The following is a 20,341-nucleotide window of genomic DNA, read 5'->3' on the forward strand; positions in this document are numbered from 1 at the left end:
AAATCTAATTGGGATTGTAAAAATCAATTAGAAAGAAATTTAGTTTTCACAGTTTTGGTTTCAGTGGGGAGTTCATTTCAATAATTTACCTTCTCATCATAACCGTACTGAAATTTCAACGGCCCACTGACTGACTTACTTTTCCAACTTTGGCTCATATTCCTTTGCATCCAAAATGCTGCTGCTTGGGTCCTGACCAACACTATAAAAATGAATTGTAAAATTATGGATTTTAAACTATAGTTATTGGTCAGCGAGGCACTGGAAGATCTTAGAGCAAAAGAGATGGGTTGCCGGTTCGTACCTCGCTCTGTCCAGTATGACATTTCTCTTTAGCATAAGAAGCTAATTAAAAGTAAAAACTAACCTAAAATGTTGTTAGAAATGTGAAAGCACCCTTATATTTGCACATAAACTATGATGCAGTTTTTTGGGTGGGGGGTTTGTAAAAGAACACATCCTGACTACTTGCATCAATTTTTACATGTTGTTTGTCTTGTTAGGCATACTTTCCCAGTCTAAAAATATCCAAGCAAGGCCAGTCTGACATTAAATTAAAGCAAACCAAATTTCAGTCTCTACTCAGCTGTAAAAAAGTGCTTCAAATGTTTTCAATAACCAGATTTAATGGAAAAACAAAAACCTGACTTGTTTTTTCTTTCGATATCCATAATTTTCCTCTTGTGCTGAATCTTGCTGCTTTGTCAAATTTAGTGTTTTTGCAGTGTAATTTTGTAAAACTGTCATTTTAGGAGGAGTTAGCAGCAGATTGTGTTGAGAGATGATGCGTTTCTGGGATAATCCAGATCCAGCATGACTATATAAGGCCTGACGCCTGCTGGAGGGTTCAAAGGTTACCCACACACCCAGTGAGTGTTTCAGTGCGTCGCCTCGAGTGAGATGGAAAACCCAACCTGTACATTTTCTGCACTTTTTTATCTATCTTATGAAGATGTAAAAATGACCAAAGAAAAACATGTAGAGCTGAAACTTGATAGAAATAGCTAAATTAATTTGATTTTTTTTTAAATGATAGAATCTTACAGAAGTATTCTCACATCTGTTTTATTTTTGATTCTCTTTTCATGTCCCGATTTTAATTATATTTTTATATATCTTATACTGCAACTGATTATTTCCTCATTGATTTATTTGTTCTATCATGCTATTTTTTATGTGAAAGACCCAAACATCTGTATAGTTTTTTAATATTTTGTGTCATAATTAGAGTTAGAAAACAGCAAAAATAGAGTCACAGCACCACCTATCATCACTTTTGCCCCCAAGCAACCAGACGTTTGTGTAATCTTTGTAAATAGTGTTTAATAAACATACAAAAGAAAATACCAACCCGGATTACAAGAATGTCTATCTGCATGAAAACAAATGAGACGTTTTACATTTTTATTTTGGGAAAATTCCTGGCTTTTTCTCTGATTTTCATGAAATAACTTCAATTTCCACTAGGGGGCGGTATAGCTTCAAACATCACGCAAAGCTTCATTTATTTGTACTTTGCAAAATATTGAAGACAAATTTTTGGCTATTTCACTCATAACATGGGGAAAAATGTCTGGTTACAAGTGAAATAATCTACCTGTGGAACAAGAACTTTTTAAAAATGGATATTAAGGAATTATTTACTTAAAACAAGCTCCTATATCTTGCTGAAATGTTACTTGTACTAAGCTATTTGCACTAGAAACTAGACAAAAATACTTGGAAAGAGTTTGCTTTTGCAATGTATATGTAACATAATTTTATTTTAACAATATTATAAATGTGTCTAAATTTGTTCATTTGTTCTTTGAATTTAGTTTGTTTAGTCAACAAATTGTTTCTTCAGACATTTATTGGTGTTTTATGTTCTGATTTTGACAGTGGGTGGTTTCCATAGCAACCATTAACTGACAGCTCCGCCCCCTTCTTATGTTGCCATCGCAACTGTTGTAAGTATTACAATCGGCTTTGTGTTTTCTTTACAGGTATTATATTTTAACATATATTTTAGACAAATTTAATAACACGCAACGTTTCATGAGTAATTTTGCAATGTTTTGTTTATGTTTTTAACAGTTATTATTAACCAGATTAATTCCTGGAAATGCCAGGAATTAATTCCTGGAAATGCCAGGAATTAATCTGGTCACTGGGAGTGAGTGGGAAGGCTGCGCCCAACATGAATTATTATTATGAGTTCTCCGAGGCTGAAAATATTACAGGCAGATAAGATCAAGCAGAGAAAGGTGAACATTTACTAACTTCATACCCTAAAGCACGAAATGTACTTTGACTACACCAGTTTGTTTCGGTTGACAATGTGAAGTTCATTCCTTGTTAATGTGTCAGATCATTCACTGAATTATTGATTTAAGGCACAGAAAGTGTTCAAAGAAGGAAAATGATCTCACAATCATGTGGTTAAATGTTCAGCAACTTAGCACCACCAAAGTTAAAGGAAAGGAAAGTAGTCCTTCAAGCATCTATCACAATCCCACTGCATGATGCTACCTCCACCATGCATGCACTGCAAAAACACAAAATCTTACCAAGTGTTTTGGTCTAGTTTCCAGTCCAAGATATATAGACACATTGGAGTTGAAATCTTTGACTTTTCAAAACCAGAAATTTCCATATTTATTCTAGAAAATTTCTGAGTTTAATCTCAAAATTTAGGAGTTTTTTCCTAGTTGATTTTCAAGTTTCCGAAATTAGGAATTTTCCTGTTTTTTCTATTAATTTTCTCAGATTAATTCCAAACTGTGAGTTTTTTCTAGCAAATTTTTGACTCAGAAATTTCCATGTTTTTTCTAAGAAAGCAATCTTTCAGATTAATCTTTTCTAAATTTTTTGGCAGATATTTACTTTTTTGTCCTTTTTTTATCTACAAGAACTGTCGTAAAACCAATGGTGGTCATCATTAGCGAGCTTTTTTTTTGCAGGGATCTTTTGCACTTGGCGTCACGTTGCCAATAATGTTGTTATAAGTCAATAGTAGTTGAATGTTGATATTAGTTCCATCGGCAGATTTTTCTCAATTATAACAAATAATTTTTCCCATGTTATAAGAGAAACTATCTGTCAGTGGAACTTGTACTTTTTATTAATATCAACTGTTTGTTCTTAACACATTTCATGGTGGAAAGTGATGTTGTTTGTGAAAACGTTGGCATTGTCTGCATCTTTCCTGACAACAGGGGTACAGTACACTCAAGTGTTGACTGTCTCAATCTCCAGTAAGTCGCTAAAAATAGAGACACTTATACTGGGACCAGTTCTATTCCTGGGATGGGAAAGGAATGGAAGGTCACTTAGCAAAGTAAACAGAGAGGTATTAATAGTATTTAGGTAATTTACTGACCTTTGTTTGTCTGTCCACACAGTTATATTCCTTATTAATTCATAATTAATTAAACGGGATAGTTTACATTCACATAATAGCCACATGGTGGCGCTGTGTAGAATAAACCTAATCTCACAAACATCAAATCAACAGATGAATAAACAGAAAAATGGAAGATTAAACGTAATGAAACGTGAAATTGCAGAAGCAAGTATAAGTTACTTGATTATTATCCATCCATCCATCCATTAGAGCGAGGCCAAACACATTTTTTATGTTTTGTGATTTTATTGTCATGATTACATGATTTTTTTATAACACTGATGTGACTTGAGGCTTGTGAAATATAAAAACATATAAAACCAACAGGAAAATAAGTGCTACTTTTATAACCTTCATTTAAGTATTTTCTCAGCAATCCAGAACCAATGGAGCAAATGAAGAATTAATTTATCGGTAACCGATTAAAACATGTTTCCATACAGACAATAAATCTATATGTAACACATACAAGTATTAGAAATATATAATTGTTGTGATTTTTATATTCCAGCTTGCAATGCAACTTTATGGGAAGCAAAAGCCAGCCCAGAACCTATGTTAACAAGTTGAAAATTAATTTCATTTGACTCTTCATTAACAATCGTTAAACATATTGGTTTTTAAAGGTTGTGAGAAAAATCAACAACTTTTAGTTTTGGAAAACTGTCAACAAATATAAGCTTCAAAAAGTGTATACATAAAGACTTCAAATTGCTTTTAAGTGTGACTACAGACATTTAAAAATGATCATTTTGTCCATTTGTGGCTTAAACAATAAGATATTTGACATTTGACCAACACACATCATGCAATAAGAAACTAGATTATTTACTGAGTTTTCTTTCAGACTGTTTTAACTTGGACATTTTTCTCATGTTGTTATTAGAGAAATCCATGAATTCAGACAAGGCCCACAGTACACAATATCATAATAAGTAAAGAAAACCAGTTTAATGGAAAAAACCCTTTCTGGATTAGATGAAACATAAAGCATGATAGTCTTACAAAGCAGAATGAAATCATAAAACACTTTCAAAAATAGGTAAAAATAAAGGAAAAATGTCGACATGTATAAGAAAGCTGTGTTGAGGCAGTGCATTGTATTTTGAGTTGCACAGATTCAAAGGAGGATTTCTCTGATGTATGATTTTTTTAAAAATGTTATTTTACTGTTTTTTGTCATTATTTCTCCAAACATTCACTGCTATATTTAAAACAACCAAGTATCTTTATTTTTGTAAGTTTTAAAAATGATTCATCCTCGATCATTCTTCTGTTTAGGGTAGTTTTAGGATTTTTATATTTCTGTGGGAAATGGGACTGATCGCAAATAACGTCTCTGTTGCCCGGATGGTGGAACAAACAAAGCACAAATAAAATGGCGGCGTCTGAGGATCGTCAATTGAGCTTCGTTTCAATATTTTTCTATACAGAAGCATAGTGTGGAGAAACTTAAACGATGGCTGAAACGCAGAGGACTCAAAGTGAGCGGGAAAAAGGCAGCATTGGTTGAAAGGTAGCCTTTTTTCTGACTGCGGAAAGTGTGGTAGCTAACACTTGCTAGCACTAAGTTACGTTTAAGTTCCTCTGCAATCGGTGTACGTTATTTGCAGTTGGCAAACAACTATTGGTGGACTTAAAATTGCACATCTTAATAACCTAAATCAGTCGACCACAAACAAAATCAGCTGTTCTTAGGTACAGACGTTTTTCCTCAACCACAGCTTATGCCTCTGGTTTATCGAAGCTAAAATGGCCGTGCTGTGTTCTGTTCTGAATTTAGTAGTGTGACGCCATTTGCAATCAGTGTCATTAACCTTGGGTCAAAGACAAAATAAATCCCCTATTTCTTTGTACATCAAACTATTTTATGTTTTATTTTCAATGTGCAACTAAAACATGACTAATGCATACCGTTAAGCCAATCTTATTTGTATGCTTTTTCAAAAAAGAAAACCTGCTATGGTTGCTTAAAATTCAGGTTGGTGGGAGCAAAAAGTAAAGAGAAATACAGAAGAGGATCAGGGATACTAAAAAACCCCAAACAATTAAAACTATTACCTTTTTCTAAGAAATCTGATTTTAAACTCAGAATTCTGACTTTAAACGTTTGAGAACAAAAGGAATAATAAAAGAATAATTTTTTCCCCAGTTGTCCTAATCATCTTCTGTACAGAAAGCCTTTAGTTTTTTAAGAAATTATATTTGTAGATGTAAACTAGACCACTGACTTTAAAGCTTTCATGTCTAAAATCCTCATTACTGCAGTATACTTCAACTAAATTAAATTTGGCCGTGGAGTCTGAAAGAGCACAAGATTTACACCCTACTTTGAGGTTAATACACCGTTTTAAAAAGCTTTTTTTCCACTGCCTTTTTGAAACAATTCACTCCTGTTTAACAACCAAAGAGTTATTTTGGATCAATTCTCCTTGTTATGATCAGAACTAGTACAGTTACAGGAAACAGACGCTTTCTTGCAGCAGTATGTTCGACAGCAGTTCTACAGCCCTGAATTAGGAGACCAAATTCAATTTCCTTTGGAGTGCACTGCCTACAACGGCATATTGATGAATTGCAGAATGAAGAGAAGAGTACATTTGCAAAATAATTTACTCCCCCCGAAATTTTGACATTAATCTCAGAAATTTTCTAGAAAAAACAAAGAAATGTCTGAGCTCCAAAGTAAAAAATTTGCAAGACGAAACTCAGAAATTTTGAGATTGATCTCAGAAATTTTCTAGAAAAAAATAAAACATTTCCAAGTTTTTTCTGGAAAATTTCTGAGATTAATCTCAAAGTTTGAGTTGTTTTCTTGCAAATATTTGACTCTTCAGAGGCAGAAATTTCCATGTTTTGCTGAAGAATTTCTGAGATTAATCTCAAATTTTCAGTTTCGCATATGAAAATCTTTATTTTTCAAACTCAGAATTTATTTTGTATTTTGGCAGAAATGTACTCCTCTGTTATTATCTATCTACATGGCCCTAATACACCATTGTAGCTGTTAGCCCAACTTCCTTCTCCTACAATCAGGCGCTGACAAACACCAGGCGGGTGGAGTAGATGAGGTCAGCCAGGTAGAGAATAAAGTTGACCCCGGTGAGCACGGCCACCGCCATGCACTTGTCCCAAGTGCACAAGCCAACGGCGGAGCTGCAATTGTATGGTCTCTGTTTCTGGCCGCCATTATGGGGGTCAAAGTTGAAGATCGGCCAGATGATGGTCGCTGACAGATAGAGGACGACAGCCAGCAGTGAGTAGGCGGAAAGGAAGCGGGCGAACGGAAAAGGGAGGAACCCGGTGCACTCGCCGATGCAGAGCAGGATGATGACCGCAGTCAGGATGAAGCAGATGCAGTACACCGACATGCAGTACTTCACTGAATGGTGACGGTCGTACAACACGGGTTCGCTGATGAAGACGAAGATGACGCAGGCCACGAAGGTCTCCAGGACTTTGAGCAGTCCCGGAGCGGTGGCCATGTAGCCGACGACCTCGCCCGGCCGAGCCTTGGTGAGGCTGACCTCGCTCATGTAGGTGATGGTGGCCAGGCAGGAGAAAACTGTGCACACGATGCGGAAGTCGCGGATCTCGCTTTGGTCTCCGGAACCCCTCAGGAAGTAGATGGGAAAAATGATGGAGGCCGACAGGCAGAGCAGGGCGGCGTAGCACGCAAAGGTGATGGGGAAGTTCTTCCAGGAAACGGGGGCTCTGGTCTGCAGGCCAAAAAGCTCCACCAGGATGACGAGAAGAGTCCCGGCGAAGCTGAAGGCCCAGCAGAAGATGCAAAAGTCTCCAGTGCGGAGGTAGAGTCTGGCCCCATGCAAACCCACAGAGAAGGCCACACAGGTGAAGGCAAGCGCAGCCAGCCGCGTCCAGAGCAGAGGACTGGACTTCAGGACGACAGGCATGGTGAGATTTATCCAAAGGTTTCCTTCCTGAAGCAGATTTTCACTGCCAGCCTTCAGCAAGATGGTACACTGTAAGAAACAAAAGAGAAAACAAGTATTTAGATAAAAACCATGTGAGCTCTGCTCAGTCATCCTACACGCTGTTTTCCCGGGCGCACAATGTTCTTATTGTTTTCATGAATGGCAGACACAACAATTCGGGGCATGAAAACCCAATTCAAAACCACAAATAAAGACTCCACTGTGGTTGCAATTGTCACAGTACATTTACAGATGAGGAACATTTCTTCCTTTAGGTGTTTGTGGAACTGAACACTGAATGTTGAACTCTGACGTTCCTCCATGACGAGCCTCCATGCTCACGTCCTCCATGATGGATGGACTTTTTAAACTCCACCAACCCAATCAGCATGTCTGTCATGTTCTAAACACTGCCTCCCTCATGCGCTCCTTTTGCGGCCATTGTAGATTGAAAAAAAAAATTACATTTCCTCCAGAAACTCCGAAGTCTTCGAGAATAAACAAAAAAATTTGCAAGCTCCAAAAGTAAAATAGATTTCTAGAAAGAAACTCAGAAATTTTCTAAAAAATAAAAAACAAGTAAATTTATAGGCTTCAGAAGTTAAAATTTTGCTTGAAAAAATGTTAAATTAATCAGAAATTTTCTAGCAAAACTGGAAATTTCTGAGTCTCAAAATTCAAAAATGTTTGACTTTTCTGACAGAAATTTCCATAGTTTTGCTGGAAAATTTCTGAGATTAATCTTAAAATTTCTGAATATGTTTGGCAAAAATATACCCTTTCTTTTATTTTTCTATCTACAAAGGCCCTAATACGCCGTTGTACTTCCTATGCATTAGCTAATGCACTCTTGAATTTTGAACTTCAGCCCCAGTGAAGATTACGTGAACATGTCAAAACTCCATTTGAGGGGGCGTGCTGTGGTGGTGCAGGGGGTTAGAACGCCCCACGTTTGGAGGCCTTAGTCCTCGACGCGGACGTCGCGGGTTCGACTCCCGGTCCCGACGACCTTTACCGCATGTCTTCCTCACCCTCCTTCCTGTCTGCCTACTGTAGAAAAAAAATACGAGCCACTAGCGCCGCAAAAACTCTTCGGAGGAAAAAAAACAAACAAAACTCCATTTGAGTTTTTGCCTAAAACGTGATGTACCTGAACCCAGTTTTTATCCTAAAGCTTCCAGACATTGTTGGAATTTCACCGTAAAATGATGCCCCTATTCATCAAAATAAGTGCACTATGTTGCAAATGATACAATAAATGCCCACCCCTATCACAATACAACTGTTTGTGATTTGCCATTAGATTATAAATCAGTCCCCAATTTGGCAGAAATGGCTGTGCACTTCAAAAACACAAAATTTTGCCAAATATTTTGACTCCTTTGTAGTGAAAATAGCTTGGTACACTTGAAAGACAAAACTAAAATACTTTTCAGCCAGATATAGGAGCTTGTTTTAAGTCACTAATTCTTGAATATTGATTAAAAGTACAAATTCTACTAGCAGATAATTTCACTTATAGGAAGACAGTTTTCCCATGTAACAGGTGAAATAATCTTCCAGTGGAACTCGTACTTTATTATCAATATTCAGGAATTACTGACTTAAAATAAGTTCTTATATCTTCCTGAAAGTTACTTGTAAGTTACTGTTGTCTTATTTAAAGTGTATTAAGCTATTTTCACTATAAACTAAACAAAATACTTGGTAAGATTTTGTGTTTTTTCAGTGCTGTTTTGTTTCTAACGTGGATCTATGTTCAGTTGAAAAAAGAAACACTAAAACCCAAAACTTACCGACCAGTTTGCAAAACCTAAACTTATTTAATCTGGGTAACTTAAAAGTTAAATTTCCATTTCAATGGACATTTTTAAAGTTAAGAGGGAGTCTGATTATTCTGCACTGGAATTTCACTCCTATTCCCCTAGTGACACCCATCGCCCATTTGGCTCCACAAGCAGTGCATTCCTAATTCCCAGTTTACACAGGGAGACAGCTATAAGCAAGGATAAAATTCCTGTTTATGTTAGGCCTATTAAGCACCAACAAAAGTTTCATGGCTGTACAGTTAAAATTGGAGGTGAGAAGACAAAAAAGCAAACAAAGAGGGAAGGAAATGGAGATGTGGATGTGTTAAAACTCCCTTAGGATAGGCGGGGAGGCGGGAGGGAGACGGGGGAAGCCCTGCACTCGGCCACAGAAGGACTCGGCGTGTAAACACAGTGATGGTTGAAATAGCTGCAGAGTGAGTCAGCAGTGGTCCTAGTTCCTTTCACCACTCTCCCTCACTCTCTGCACCTCCTCCTTGATTTCTGGTAAGATTTTCCAACTTGCTTGATGCGATCCAGATGTTGCTGTCTGAACAACTGGCGACTTTGTCATATCTGCACTCCTTCCCTGCTATTTAGTAGCAGCTCCCCTCATGGTTTCCATAAGGGCTTTGCGTTATTTCCCCTCCCCTCGCCAGCTTTATAGTTGTGGCTACCAGCTCGCGTAAACCATTCAAAACATACATGAGGGTTCAGCATGGAAAAATCCAGCCCATTCCTGTCATCACCACTGCCTTCCCGCCTGCTGCATTCAGTTAGGAAAGAAATGACACAGAGGAGAAAAAGGAAAAGTGTGGAAAAAGTGTTGTTTTTTGCAGCGCAGCACGGAAAACATTACAAGTTCACAATTTAAAAAAAGGACGTGACAGCAAGCAGGAACGAGGCGTTCAGGAAGCAACTTTCTGAGAGGTCAGGCGCGCTGTTTGTTTCGTTGTCATGACACAACATCACTTACTCAATAAGACCTGTAATCCGTTTACAGCAAAATGCATGATGGGTCGAAACACAAGACGGGCCTCTGTTGGGAAACGATACCCAGTGACAGTGAGCCAGAAAGTAAAAAAAATCTAATTATTTAGAGTCAAACTGACCCACTGCACATAAAAAATTAAAAGCGGAGAGTTTGGAGCAAATTCCTTCATCGATAAGAAAATAATTAATTTAGAGCCAGGATATCAGAAGGGAGCTAGTTTCTATCTACTGTGCAGGGTATGGATCTGTTCCAGGCTGTTAGTGAAGTTCATTCCCTGACATTTAAGGTGGGTGTGCTGCCTGCCACGCCCTGCTTCCTGCACCTCAACATGCAGCAACCAAACATTCACATTAAAACTTGCATTTCATTTAACCTGCATTTTACATCTAAGTAGTAAATATTTAGCTGCAGTTTAAAATGAAAATGTGGTGCTGCTATTATATATATCTGATGTGGAAAGCATAATGTCTGCAACTTTAATAAAGTCTGTACCCAATAGAAGAGGGGAAAAAAAGAACTTTTAAATAACCTGTATCCAGGTTTTTGTGATTAACCGACTAACAAATGGATTTCAAATTTTAAATGTAGCAGGTTTTTTGTTTTTCTGAAAGAATAAAATTAGTTCCTCCTCTATTTATGGCTCAATAAGGCATTCCTGAGCCTGGACCCCCCGGGGTTGACTGGGACAGCTGCATAATTAAGCAAGACAAACTGTAAGGAAATGATATCTACCAATCTAAATTTAGAATAATTTTTCTCTCTTTACAATGAGAAGGTGAAGCGCCTGGCATTATAGAATCACTTATAAAACCCAAATGGAGATTCAAAATAAATCTATTATTTAGTCACAGACTCGTATTTTAAAAGAAATATTCCGTGTCACCAAATTCCTTATTTCATTTTTATTTCATGAATGTCATTATCAACACCAGTCCTCTATACATTACAAAAATTCTGGTGTTTTCTAAATTTTAAACCCCTTAAATTGCAGTTCTGTGGCTTTTAGCCTTAAAAAGTTTATTTTATTTATTATCCCAAATGGAAATGTTTTGAAAACTGTTTTTTTTATGTCGAAAAAAGTCAACAGAACCTGAAAGATTTCTCCAAGTGAAAAACAATAAAACGCTAAATTTCTGACCCACTGTAGTTCTTTGGGACTCATCAATTATGTTTAACTGAAAGAAGGAATGAAAAAAATAAATAAATATGAAAGGAACAGCAATGGTGAAATGCTTCAAAAGCTTTTTGAATGGGACTCAACGGTGCAGAAAATGCACATTGGAAACAGGCTGCTCCATTTAGTATAAAAGTTATATTAACACCTTGAAAAGAAATAATAATGAGGATTTTTCATGAAACCAGAAATACTTTATGCCATTTGTGACAGTGCAACAAAATATATGCAGAATTAAAATAAAAAACAACTAAGACTTTTGAGTTCTTGCATTTCCACCACCCAGACTGATTTTTATTTGTTAAACGTTTTTCATTCCCAGCCTTAAGAAAATGTTATTTTGTTTATAGTTCATCTGACTGCTAGTCGAACTGCACATGTTGAACTAAAAATCGATCATTTGGTGCCTCTCAGGCTGCCACACCCTTCTGCCATGCTGTTCATGAGTCTCTACACAGCACTGGAACAGATATTCATGACAAAAATCAGCTGAAATAAAAAAAATTTAAGCAATTAAGTTGCTGGACATGTGGAGCATTAAACAACGTAAACTTAACTTTCACCTTGTTCTACTCTTTTTGAGCTTAATCATTGTTGCAAACACATATTTTATGTTCATTTAAATCTTATAAGCTAGCTTAAAGGTGGTATTCTTATGAATAAAAAAAACTATTTAAATGAGAAATCTTATCTTCCTGGGTTCACAAAAATCCCTGCATTTTGCTTCTCCTGTTAAATTTAGACGTTTCTTACCTTTTTTCCTGATGCTGGTCTCTGTTCTCCAGAGCAAGCAGAGGTATAAAGATGCAGATTGTAACTCGTCAGCCCTCTGGCTGGATTTTCCAACCCACCCCCAGAACAGCGGCTCCACGCCCAGAAAACCAAATTAGGCTGCGAACATATGCACCGTTATTCACATCTGTCTGAACTCCTCCTGCTCCTCCTACGGCGAAACGACCGGGGCCTCTGCTGCTCAACTCCCACAGAGCAAAAGTTCAGCCTCTTGCGTTTCCATGGTTACTTGCATTTGCGCTGACTGGCTGAAGTCTCCTGTTTGTAACTACAATACCACTTCACTTATTCAATGAAAGTTTTAAACTTATGAGTGTTTAAGTTTTTATTGTGAAACTTGCATAATTCTCTGTTGCGTAATATTAACACAGTTGTATTTTTAACTTTTTGAACGCCACAAGCCGGATGTTTGTGAAAACAAAAACCAACCATATCAACATGCTGCACATCTGCAGCTTTGGTTTATTTGTATGCGTTGCCTGGCAACATTGTTAATTCATCGAAGGCCTGCTGCGTTTCCTGACTGCAAAAAAAAAGAAGGGGAAATTTTTCAGTGCACTTTTAACTTCATAAGAGCGATAAAGCCTCCACCGAATGATATCACCCACTGTTGTATCTGAAATTAGTCAGTAAAGGAAACATTAGAGCAACCATCACAACTTATGTCATTTGTAATAAAAATGTGCAAAACTCCTTAAAACACATTCATATTTCAGCTTTATGTCACAGTGAAAACTGTCTAACAAGTCAACTTTTTATTTATTTCATTTTGGGTGAAATCCATGTTAAGATATATTGTTTTTATCATAAAATCCACAGGTTGGAGTTGAACTTTATAGTAAGTATCTTTGAAATATCACTATAAATTACTCTTTAAAATTGATCATACTGTAGATCACATGTGTCAAACTCAAAGCCCGGGAACCTTTTTATGTGGCCCTCCGGACTCTAAATTGCATCAATAAGTCCTTCCAATTTTTCACAAATCTGCAAAATTCACATAAAATGAATTTTATCCCCACATTTTGTTTTTCTGATTTTACTGACATTTTTTCCTCAAAATTGGCCAAACATATTGAGTTTAAGTGACTGCTGGCTCAGCCTTACTTGATTTCGAGCTATAGCCCGTGATTGATGCAGCGATTAATAAAAAGTCACATTTAAAATCATACATTAGCGAAAAATTTGTAAAAAAAAAAAATCCTTACAAATATTTCTAAATTAGCACCACAAAATCGTGGATACAAAATCAGTGTGAAAAGATGTTCAATATTATTTAATTTTAAGAAACACTTACTGAATGCTGAAACCGATTTATTCATATTTTAACAATTTAATGGATTTTATCAATACATTCTGGCCTTTTAAGAACATTAAGATTTTTGATTTGGCCCAAAATCAAACTGAGTTTGACACCTTTGCTGTAGATGCTTTCAGTTACTCTGCTTTGACTTTGATTTCATAAAGTATATATTTTTTATTTTGTATATACAATACAGACCAAAAGTTTGGACACACAGTTGTGTCCAAACTTTTGGTCTGTCCTGTATGTGTGTGTTCCTGGGTTTTATCATAACATTATTATGAATGTAAAGTTTGTCAAAACTGGTTTATTTATTTTTCAAATTCACTTTAGTCAAAAAGTTATTTTCTCCTGACTGTTGGTGGTTACTATAGCAACCAGTAACCGTCAGCTCGTCCCCGTTTTTGTTACCACCTGTAACCGTGGCTCAGAAACTTTCCTGGAAAAAAAAGGAGATTAATGTTTGGCTTTTGAAACTGAAAATTTTCCAAAGGTTAATTTTATTTATTTATTTTTTATGTTTGAAACTCCAAGTGTTTTCTGGTAAATTAACACATATGTAACAGTAATGTCACTGAAAATACGCAGTCTAAAATAAAACTATTTGTATTAAGTGGCAACGGCAGTAAAATATAGAGTATCTGTCTCTAAACAAAAAAAATATTCTATCTTTAGTAGTCTGGTTCGGGGGAGCCGGTTGTTGGCTAGCAAACCTCTAGGTGGCGCTCTAGGTAACCAGTGAGCACTGAACGGCTGCGTCAGATGTTGTGTTGTGACGTTGCAGTTCTCGGGGCCGTTCGGAAGCATTCGGAAGAGTTCGCTCGTTGCGTGCGGGCTGTTGAACATCATGGCGTCAGGAGCAGGAGATCCGTCAAGCGGACACGATGCAGAACTGGACGAATTACTGGACAGTGAGTGTTGACAGGAGGCTTGTCCTGACGGGCTGTCTTCCCTGGGATGTTAAACCGTCTGTAAAGCACAACTGGGACCCCTGGTTTGTTTTTGTGTCCGTGTCGGGGGTTCAGGTGATCGGGGAGATCCTCGATGAGCTAACATATGACCGCTGACAGTTGGAGCAGCCTTTAGTGGCCTTCAAACTGCTTTTAAAGTGGAAAAAAACCTTTCATTTATATACTTAAACTTCGAAACCAGTTAGCAGCTTTGGTTGTTTAACGTAAAAAGGCCGGCCTTTATTTACTCTAAATCTGTACTTTTACTGTTTACCATCCTTTATCTGGTGTATTTGTCATAACTTAATTGCTTTATGTGTCATTTTTTAAAACTCATGTACATTTTAGGAGGCAGCAGGCTTTGAACACGGATTGCTGAAATGTCTGCCGGGACTACTGCAAACAAATTATACGTATTTTAATATTTAATTTATTGTTATCCGACTGTTGAATACAATTTTAAATTATACTACATCTCGTTGCTTGCACTTGTGACAGTGCAATGACAATAAAGTTGAATTCTGTTCTATTCTATTCTATTAATGCCTTCCCTGCAGATCCATACTGGTATTGTTTTATTATTGAAAGAGCAACCCTAACCAAAAATAATTACTCTGGATACAATTTTACAGTCATTAAACTCATACGTTTCCTAGAAAAATAAACAACCAAAAAAAAAGCTGATTTAACAAAGTAAAATGATTTATTTTTCAATAGCTACAACTGGACTCATAAAATCAAGGCATTTGAGTAGATGTTTTGATTTTTGCATAAGTTTTTATCATCTGTTTATTGGTTTTTACCTGGAATAATAATTATACAGAGTTTTTGAATCGTGTACCTGTAAGGTGAAATGAGCCGGATGCTGGAGCAGCTTCAGACATTTGAGCCAAATAATCAGTGTCTTCAAGGACCTCATTTAATAATAGTTTAATAGCTAAACAGCCTGTGTTGAACTGACTCAGTTGTTTAGTGCTGGGTGCGTGGTAGTGCAGATGTTAGAGCTGGTGCTTTGCAGCAAACCAAACCTGGGTTCAAATCCCAGAATTTGCATATTCTCCTCATGCTTCTGGGTTCTTTTTTCTCCCTCAGAACAACATAATCAGAAAATTACCTATCAGTTGCTTACGTTTTTGTAAACACCCCTGATAACATGACGTTTCAAATAAACCCCAACAATATGATTGTTATTCTAAACAGCAAGTCAGTTACCATATTATAGTATTATATTTTTCTAGCAACATATGGACATTTATTTATGTAATTGTTTAAAATTTTTAAAGTTTTGTTTATATCCTGAGATTTCTTCTCTGCCATCTCTTCTAATAAATGTGTAGCCATTAGATTTGCAACTAACTTAATCTGACCTGATATTGTCTTGTCTCTTCAGGTGCGTTGGATGATTTTGATAAAGCATCTGCTGCTTCGGCACCTGAACCTGCAGCTGCTTCATCTTCTGCCAGCAGCGGGGCAGGAAAGGTTTGTTTTAACTTTTTCATGCTCACTTTTCTCCATCAGGTTGATTTCTTCTCCTGATAATGAGAGTCTATGCTCAAGTTGGTATGTGAGAAGGTTTTATTTTTCCTTTTGGATCTCTTTGCAGGGAACTGTTTTACCATTAAGATCAATAATTTAAAGGCAATTTAAATTCTTAATTTGTTACCTTTTACAGAATTTTTTGGCTTTATTACAGGATTTTGACATTTGACAGTTTATTTGACAAAACATTTTTGCAGTTCTTTAAAGTCTTAAGCACTGATTCTAAGCTGATTTTAAAAGGTTAAAGTTTGTCATGAATTCCCTGCAGTGAAAATGCAGGTAAAAATAACCTGTATGTTTATTTAAATGTTTTTTTTTAATTCAGCCTCCTCTATTAGAGGACAGCAAACTTTTCGAGAACCTGTTTGAGGGGGACATGGCGGCCCAGGCCAAGGAGGAGTTTGAGAAGGCCATGTCCGAGCTCGCCGAGGAGGAATCAGAACTCCTGCAGCACTTCCACAAACTCTCAGAGGCTGCAGGAAAAGTTGGTAAGTGCTCTCTGAACAGTTTATTTACAGTTCCTTGGAACAGTGTTCATGTCATCTTCTTGTGCGCACCACAACTCTAAAGTAATTCAGTAATGATACAGATTTGACCTGCCAGAACAGGTCAAATCTGTTCTGGCAGGACAGATGGTTACTGGAGATAGCCTTTATATTTTGTTAATTAAGGCAAAATTATTGTAGATTAATTAAAACCTTACTAGAATCTTATTTAGAGCCGAAGGTACTTTTGTTTTTGCGTTCTCTTCTCTTTATTTATAAATAGAACCACTTATATTCAAAGATTTTTACTTGATTGCAGACTTTGATCTACTGAAATCTTTTTTTTAAATATTTTACTAGAAGTCATAAAAGTCTTTCTAGAGACGTAGTCGGACCAGAAGTAGCGGGATTAGTGATGTGATACGCTTCACTGACATAGATTTCTTTCATAATTTTAAAATTCTAATTTTCATCCGTTGTTTACGTCCAGATTTACAGTGTCTGGCTTCTTCTGGTCCAGAATTATGATGCATGTTCCACCGAATAAAACGCGACATGACCGTTCTGACTGCAGACACTTTGAAAACAATCAGATATGTATTCGATTTAGTACCACATATGGAAGTGGCACAGATCGGATTGTTTTTGGGTGACAAGATCAGAATTGGTCTGTTCAGACTGTTCTGATCTAAAATAATCAGATTTGGGTCATATTTATCTGCTGCCTGAATATGGTGAAAGTCTAAATCTAAATCCAGCTGAGAATCTGGATCTCCGTCCGGTTTTTCTACACTTCAATGATTTTATAAAAGAAGAAGAGTCAAAATTTCAGTCACTAGATGTACAAAGCTGTCAGAGACAAACCCCAAAATGCTCTGCAAAGCATTGGGAGGACGTGTCAAATTTTTATAAATAAAAATCTGCTTCATGATTATGTGCTACTTTGCATTTGTCTATCATATAAAACACAAAAATACCTTGACAACGAGGTTGGAAGGTATCAAAAAGAAAAATAATGGTTTAAGCTGTTTGTTCTCTCCAGGCACTGATACTGCCTCCCAGCAAGAGTTCACCTCCTGCCTTAAAGAAACTCTTCGTGGCCTGGCCAAGAATGCAGACAACCTGCAGGTGAGCGGAGTCAGAGAAAATAAATAATAGCTCTGGAAATAATCTGCAGTTTATAGGCAATGTGTTTTGTTTCAGTCGTCTGGTTTGGCAGGAGATGACCTGGTGAAAGCTCTGGAGGGTTTGGGGCTTGAAGAAGGCGGCGACGCAGGAGGAGAAGATGGAAACATCCTCCCCATCATGCAGTCCATCATGCAGAATCTCCTCTCTAAAGATGTCCTCTATCCATCTCTCAAAGAGATCACCTCCAAGGTCTGCCTCATTTCTAACAACGGATGAGGAAAATCTTCATCATGCTGTTCTATATTGATGGGAGCTGTTGTTTCCTGAACAGTATCCAGAGTGGCTGGAAACAAACAAGTCAACCCTCAGTGCTGAGGATCACCAGCGGTACCAGCAGCAGGCGAAGATCATGGGCGACATCTGTAAGCTGTTTGAGAACGAGGAAGAGGAGGCAGGGGATAAAGAGCGGACGTTCGAGAGCATCATGGATCTGATGCAAAAGGTGATGCAGCTGCTACTCATGTTACACATGTTAAAGAAATGAGCTGAAATTATAATTTAGCTTATTTATGTATTTAAAATGGTTAGATCTCTTGTTAGCGCTCAGTATATCATAAGCCTGGCGGGCCTCCAGGCTTTACTTGTGCCCCCAAGGCTAAGCATTGTTTGTTTATTATTCAGCAGAACCATTGCCTGTCTTTTCCAGTCTACATGCTACAACTTCAGAAAATAAAGAGACAAGTCATGGATTAAAGATCCTAACATTTTGGACATCTTAATTAGGATGAAACATTATATTCTTTTTTAACTGTATTTTTTTATATTTGAATTTAAACACTATCATTGGTATTATTAATAATCTTTCCCAATACCACATAATTACTTAGTTATATTGTCAAATTTCCAATCAACTTAAAATATTTAACTCAAAAACACGGTAGGCTGCTGGATTTAGCATATTTTCTAAAGAAACGCATGCTAAGTGCCAACTCTTTGGTTGAAAGAAGGTTGGTGAGATTGTTTTTTTCCAGAATGTAGAGAGTAATAATGAATGCTGATCATATTTATCTGATTTTACAGCTGCAGGATCTTGGCCAGCCACCTAAGGAGTTGGCAGGCGACACGGTAAGATGATTTACAGCATCTGTTTGTTCAGTGTGTAATAAATTTATCTGATCTTAAGGGTGTCCTGAAATGGAATAATTTTTTTCTTTCTTTCTTCCTTTCATTCTTTCTTTTTTTTTTTGTTTCTTTTTGCCAAAACAGATGATCTAGGCAATAAAAAACAACACTTTTTGTCAATTTATTTCTTTATTTATTGCCTAAAAAGATAATTTATTGGAAAAAAATTACTTTAGTCAAATAATGACTTGGGCCATTATTTTAGGAAGGTGGAAATATACATAAAAATAGCCAAAAATATGAACTTTGAGTCAGATTTTGTGATGAAAGGCGTCTAAGTCAGATATATTTACTCATGAAGGTTCCTGTTTCTGTTTCCTTTGCAGCCTCCTGGCTTTACCTTTGACATGGACTCCCTCAACCTGCCGGGAGTGGGCGGGGCCGGGGCAGCGGAGCAGTGCTCTGTCATGTGATGAAGTGATGCGGCGGTCCATCAGAAGATCTGAAGCCAAACTGTTCCTCTGTGTGTGTTTCAACAGCAGGGAGGACTTTAGAGAGTGAAATGCGGGTCAGGAAGGAGTGAGATCAGAACGCAGGTTCTGTTCATGTTCAGTGTGTAAAAACAACTGGAGGGAAACACCCAGAAGGAAACCCAAACGCTCTCTAACACCATCAAAGATATTTGTGATAGTTAGCGGTTGCAGAAACTCCTCCGCAATTAATTTTAACATAATTTTCTGGAGAAGAAATGAGCTCAGCTGTTCTCCATGTTGATTTTACTGGCTGTTTAGCCTCGTGGTGAATTCTCTCCTGACAACTCGCAGGTTTGAATGGTGCCTTTTCAAAAGCAGCTAGAGTTCAGGTTTTAGCTCTTCTGCTGCTATTCAGCTGGCTAAATCAGTCATAGTTTTAATAATGAGATAAAGATGTGGTAGTCTTGAGCAACAACATTTTCTTTTTTTGTTTAAAACTTTAAAAATAATTAACCTGCAAGGAACTAAACAAGACCCATTCCCAGGTTTTGATGCGAAGTGACGGACTCGATTTATGAATGGCTTTGCTGTGGTTACAGTGATGATTAGAGTGTTGAATTACTGTACGAAGTGCTTCCTGTGTGATTCCTGGTATTTTTTACATGTAGGAATAAAAAAAAAACAACCACAGTGGGATTTTAGAGCGATAATCACATGTAAGGTGTCATTCTAGAAAAGGTGAGAGGAGAAGCATCATATTGTGTCACATGAAGAGGGATAAATGTGTAACGTGTGTTACACATTTTACCAAACAGCAGATGGACTGTTTGGTAACGCATCAACGCCCAGATGTTAGCCCTTTTCGGTTTGTTTATTCCAGCGAGCCACTTTTCATCAGCGACTCTTTGCCTCGTAGACAACACTTTTCCTCTGTAACAATAGAGAGAGGTCCAGAAATAACACGGCCGTGGGCCCATCTGTAACTGCACAATAAAGGGGTACTGTCAAAGGATTTAGTTATGCACTGAACAGATCAGAGGTCCATCAGAAGCAGCTGAATGAGAAGCTTGCTGTGGAGGTTTGGTCACATGGTTTGGGGTTAAAGCTAATCAGCTCTCAGGGCCGACCCTGAAAATAAACAAGATGCAACCCGTTATGACACTACTGTTTTGTAAATGTAATAAACATCGATATGGGTATAGAAATGTGTTTTTAGTCTGTGTTTTTACTCAGTTGATTGCCTTTTTATAAGA

At 37.2% G+C, this 20,341-nt stretch overlaps 2 protein-coding genes across 2 annotated transcripts; one reads left to right on the top strand and one right to left on the bottom strand.

The window, feature by feature from the left end:
* Positions 1-6,246: 6,246 nt before the first annotated feature.
* On the bottom strand, positions 6,247-12,178 carry myadmb (myeloid associated differentiation marker b). Its single transcript, XM_032566081.1, has 2 exons — positions 12,050-12,178; positions 6,247-7,368 (listed from the first exon to the last, which is right to left on the bottom strand). The coding sequence occupies exon 2, from the start codon at positions 7,297-7,299 to the stop codon at positions 6,418-6,420; it is 882 nt and encodes a 293-aa protein (XP_032421972.1). The 5' UTR covers positions 7,300-7,368; positions 12,050-12,178; the 3' UTR covers positions 6,247-6,417.
* Positions 12,179-14,172: 1,994 nt separating this feature from the next.
* Positions 14,173-20,293, top strand: pex19 (peroxisomal biogenesis factor 19). The gene is made up of 8 exons (XM_032566084.1): positions 14,173-14,302; positions 15,732-15,820; positions 16,206-16,368; positions 17,408-17,493; positions 17,569-17,742; positions 17,825-17,995; positions 18,574-18,618; positions 19,002-20,293. The coding sequence occupies exons 1-8, from the start codon at positions 14,239-14,241 to the stop codon at positions 19,086-19,088; spliced, it is 879 nt and encodes a 292-aa protein (XP_032421975.1). The 5' UTR covers positions 14,173-14,238; the 3' UTR covers positions 19,089-20,293.
* Positions 20,294-20,341: the final 48 nt, after the last annotated feature.

Source organism: Xiphophorus hellerii, chromosome 6, assembly GCF_003331165.1.
Source record: "Xiphophorus hellerii strain 12219 chromosome 6, Xiphophorus_hellerii-4.1, whole genome shotgun sequence".
NCBI classification, from domain to species: domain Eukaryota; kingdom Metazoa; phylum Chordata; class Actinopteri; order Cyprinodontiformes; family Poeciliidae; genus Xiphophorus; species Xiphophorus hellerii.

What these genes read in the sequence shown, in the direction of transcription:
- myadmb (XM_032566081.1), bottom strand. Translation starts at nt 7,299, where the DNA reads ATGCCTGTCGTCCTGAAGTCCAGTCCTCTGCTCTGGACGCGGCTGGCT.
- pex19 (XM_032566084.1), top strand. Translation starts at nt 14,239, where the DNA reads ATGGCGTCAGGAGCAGGAGATCCGTCAAGCGGACACGATGCAGAACTG. An exon ending in ACTGGACGAATTACTGGACA is followed by an intron (nt 14,303 to 15,731) that starts GTGAGTGTTGAC and finishes TTGTCTCTTCAG; the next exon opens with GTGCGTTGGATGATTTTGAT. An exon ending in AGAGGCTGCAGGAAAAGTTG is followed by an intron (nt 16,369 to 17,407) that starts GTAAGTGCTCTC and finishes TGTTCTCTCCAG; the next exon opens with GCACTGATACTGCCTCCCAG.